Source organism: Galeopterus variegatus, unplaced genomic scaffold (assembly GCF_000696425.1).
Source record: "Galeopterus variegatus unplaced genomic scaffold, G_variegatus-3.0.2 Scaffold1841, whole genome shotgun sequence".
NCBI classification, from domain to species: domain Eukaryota; kingdom Metazoa; phylum Chordata; class Mammalia; order Dermoptera; family Cynocephalidae; genus Galeopterus; species Galeopterus variegatus.
In genome coordinates this window covers 118,499-120,508 of record NW_007727952.1, presented here as the reverse complement: position 1 = coordinate 120,508, position 2,010 = coordinate 118,499, and the positions used below count along the sequence as shown (strand labels likewise).

The following is a 2,010-nucleotide window of genomic DNA, read 5'->3' as shown; positions in this document are numbered from 1 at the left end:
ATTCACTTTTGTGTGTCTTCTCTGATGCTTCCTCAGGTGTGATTTCTAGGGGAAAGTATTTTCACATACATTAAATCCATGGGTCTTTGCCTATGTGAATATTCTCATGTCTACTGACACTTGACTTGTGGTATAAAGATTTTCTACATGTGTTACATTTATATGACTTCTCACCTATGTGAATTCTCTAGTGTGTACTGAGGTTTAACTTACAGTGAAAGGTTTTTCCACACTCACATTCATTTCTTATCTGTGAATTTTCTTATTTCTATTGAGGTGTGATTTATGGAAGAAAGATTTTCTACATTCCTTACATTCATACGATTTCTCACGTGTGTGAGTTCTCTGATGTGCATGGAGGTTTGACTTACAGGGAAAGGTATTCCCACACTCGTTACATTCATAGGGACTTTCTTCAGTGTGAATTCTGTTATGTCTATTGAGGTGTGATTTGTAGAAGAAAGATTTACTTAATTCCTTACAGTCATATGGTTTCTCACATGTGTGGATTCTCTGATGTGCACTGAGGATTGACTTCTGGTGAAAGGCTTTTCCACACTCATTACATTCATAGGGCTTCTCCCCTGTATGGATTCTCTGATGTCTACTAAGGACTGACTTCAGGAGAAAGGTTTTTCCACACTCATTTCATTCATAGGGCTTCTCCTTTGTGTGAATTGCCTGATGCATGCTAAGGTTTGACTTCTGGTAAAAGGTTTTTCCACACTCATTGAATTTATAGGGCCTTTCACCTGTGTGAATTCTCTGATGCCTGCTGAGGTGTGACTTATAGTAAAAGGTTTTTCCACACTCACTACATTTATATGGCCTTTCTTCCCCTGTGTGAATTCTCTGATGCTTCCTGATGTCTGATTTCTGGTGAAAGGTTATTCCACACTCATTACATTCATAGGGACTTTCTTCAGTGTGAATTCTGTTATGTCTATTGAGGTGTGATTTGTAGAAGAAAGATTTACCACGTTCCTTACAGTCATATGGTTTCTCACCTGTGTGGATTCTCTGATGTGTACTGAGGATTGACTTCTGGTGAAAGGCTTTTCCACACTCATTACATTCATAGGGCTTCTCCCCTGTATGGATTCTCTGATGTGTAATGAGGATTGACTTCTGGTGAAAGGTTTTTCCGCACTCATTACATTCATAGGGCTTCTCCCCTGTATGAATTCTCTGATGTATACTAAGGATTGACTTCAGGAGAAAGGTTTTTCCACACTCATTACATTCATAAGGCTTCTCCTTTGTGTGAATTACCTGATGCATGCTAAGGTTTGACTTCTGGTGAAAGGTTTTTCCACACTCATTGCATTTATAGGGCCTTTCACCTGTGTGAATTCTCTGATGCCTGCTGAGGTGTGACTTATAGTAAAAGGTTTTTCCACACTTATTACATTCATAGGGCCTTTCCCCTGTGTGAGTTCTCTGATGCTTGTTGAGGTCTGACTTCCCGTGAAAGGTTTTTCCACACTCATTACATTCATACAGCTTCCCCCTTGTATGAGTTCTCTGATGTATACTAAGGATTGAATTCAGAGGAAAGGCTTTTCCGCACTCATTACATTCATAGGGCTTCTCCCCTGTATGAATTCTCTTATGTATACTAAGGATTGACTTCAGGAGAAAGGCTTTTCCACACTCATTACATTCATAAGGCTTCTCCTTTGTGTGAATTACCTGATGCATGTTAAGGTTTGACTTCTGGTAAAAGGTTTTTCCACACTCATTGCATTTATAGGGCCTTTCACCTGTGTGAATTCTCTGATGCCTGCTGAGGTGTGACTTATAGTAAAAGGTTTTTCCACACTTATTACATTCATAGGGCCTTTCCCCTGTGTGAGTTCTCTGATGCTTGTTGAGGTCTGACTTCCCGTGAAAGGTTTTTCCACACTCATTACATTCATACAGCTTCCCCCTTGTATGAATTCTCTGATGTATACTAAGGATTGAATTCAGAGGAAAGGCTTTTCCGCACTCATTACATTCATAGGGCTT

The 2,010-nt window shown here is 39.7% G+C and overlaps 1 protein-coding gene across 1 annotated transcript in view; it reads right to left on the bottom strand.

Moving 5' to 3' along the window:
* Positions 1–246: 246 nt before the first annotated feature.
* The window catches only part of LOC103595779 (zinc finger protein 665-like), a 17,030-nt gene continuing 15,266 nt past the window's right edge, over positions 247–2,010 (bottom strand). The window contains 1 exon segment of the mRNA XM_008579255.1: positions 247–2,007. Within this exon segment, the coding sequence (XP_008577477.1) occupies positions 247–2,007 (1,761 nt within the window).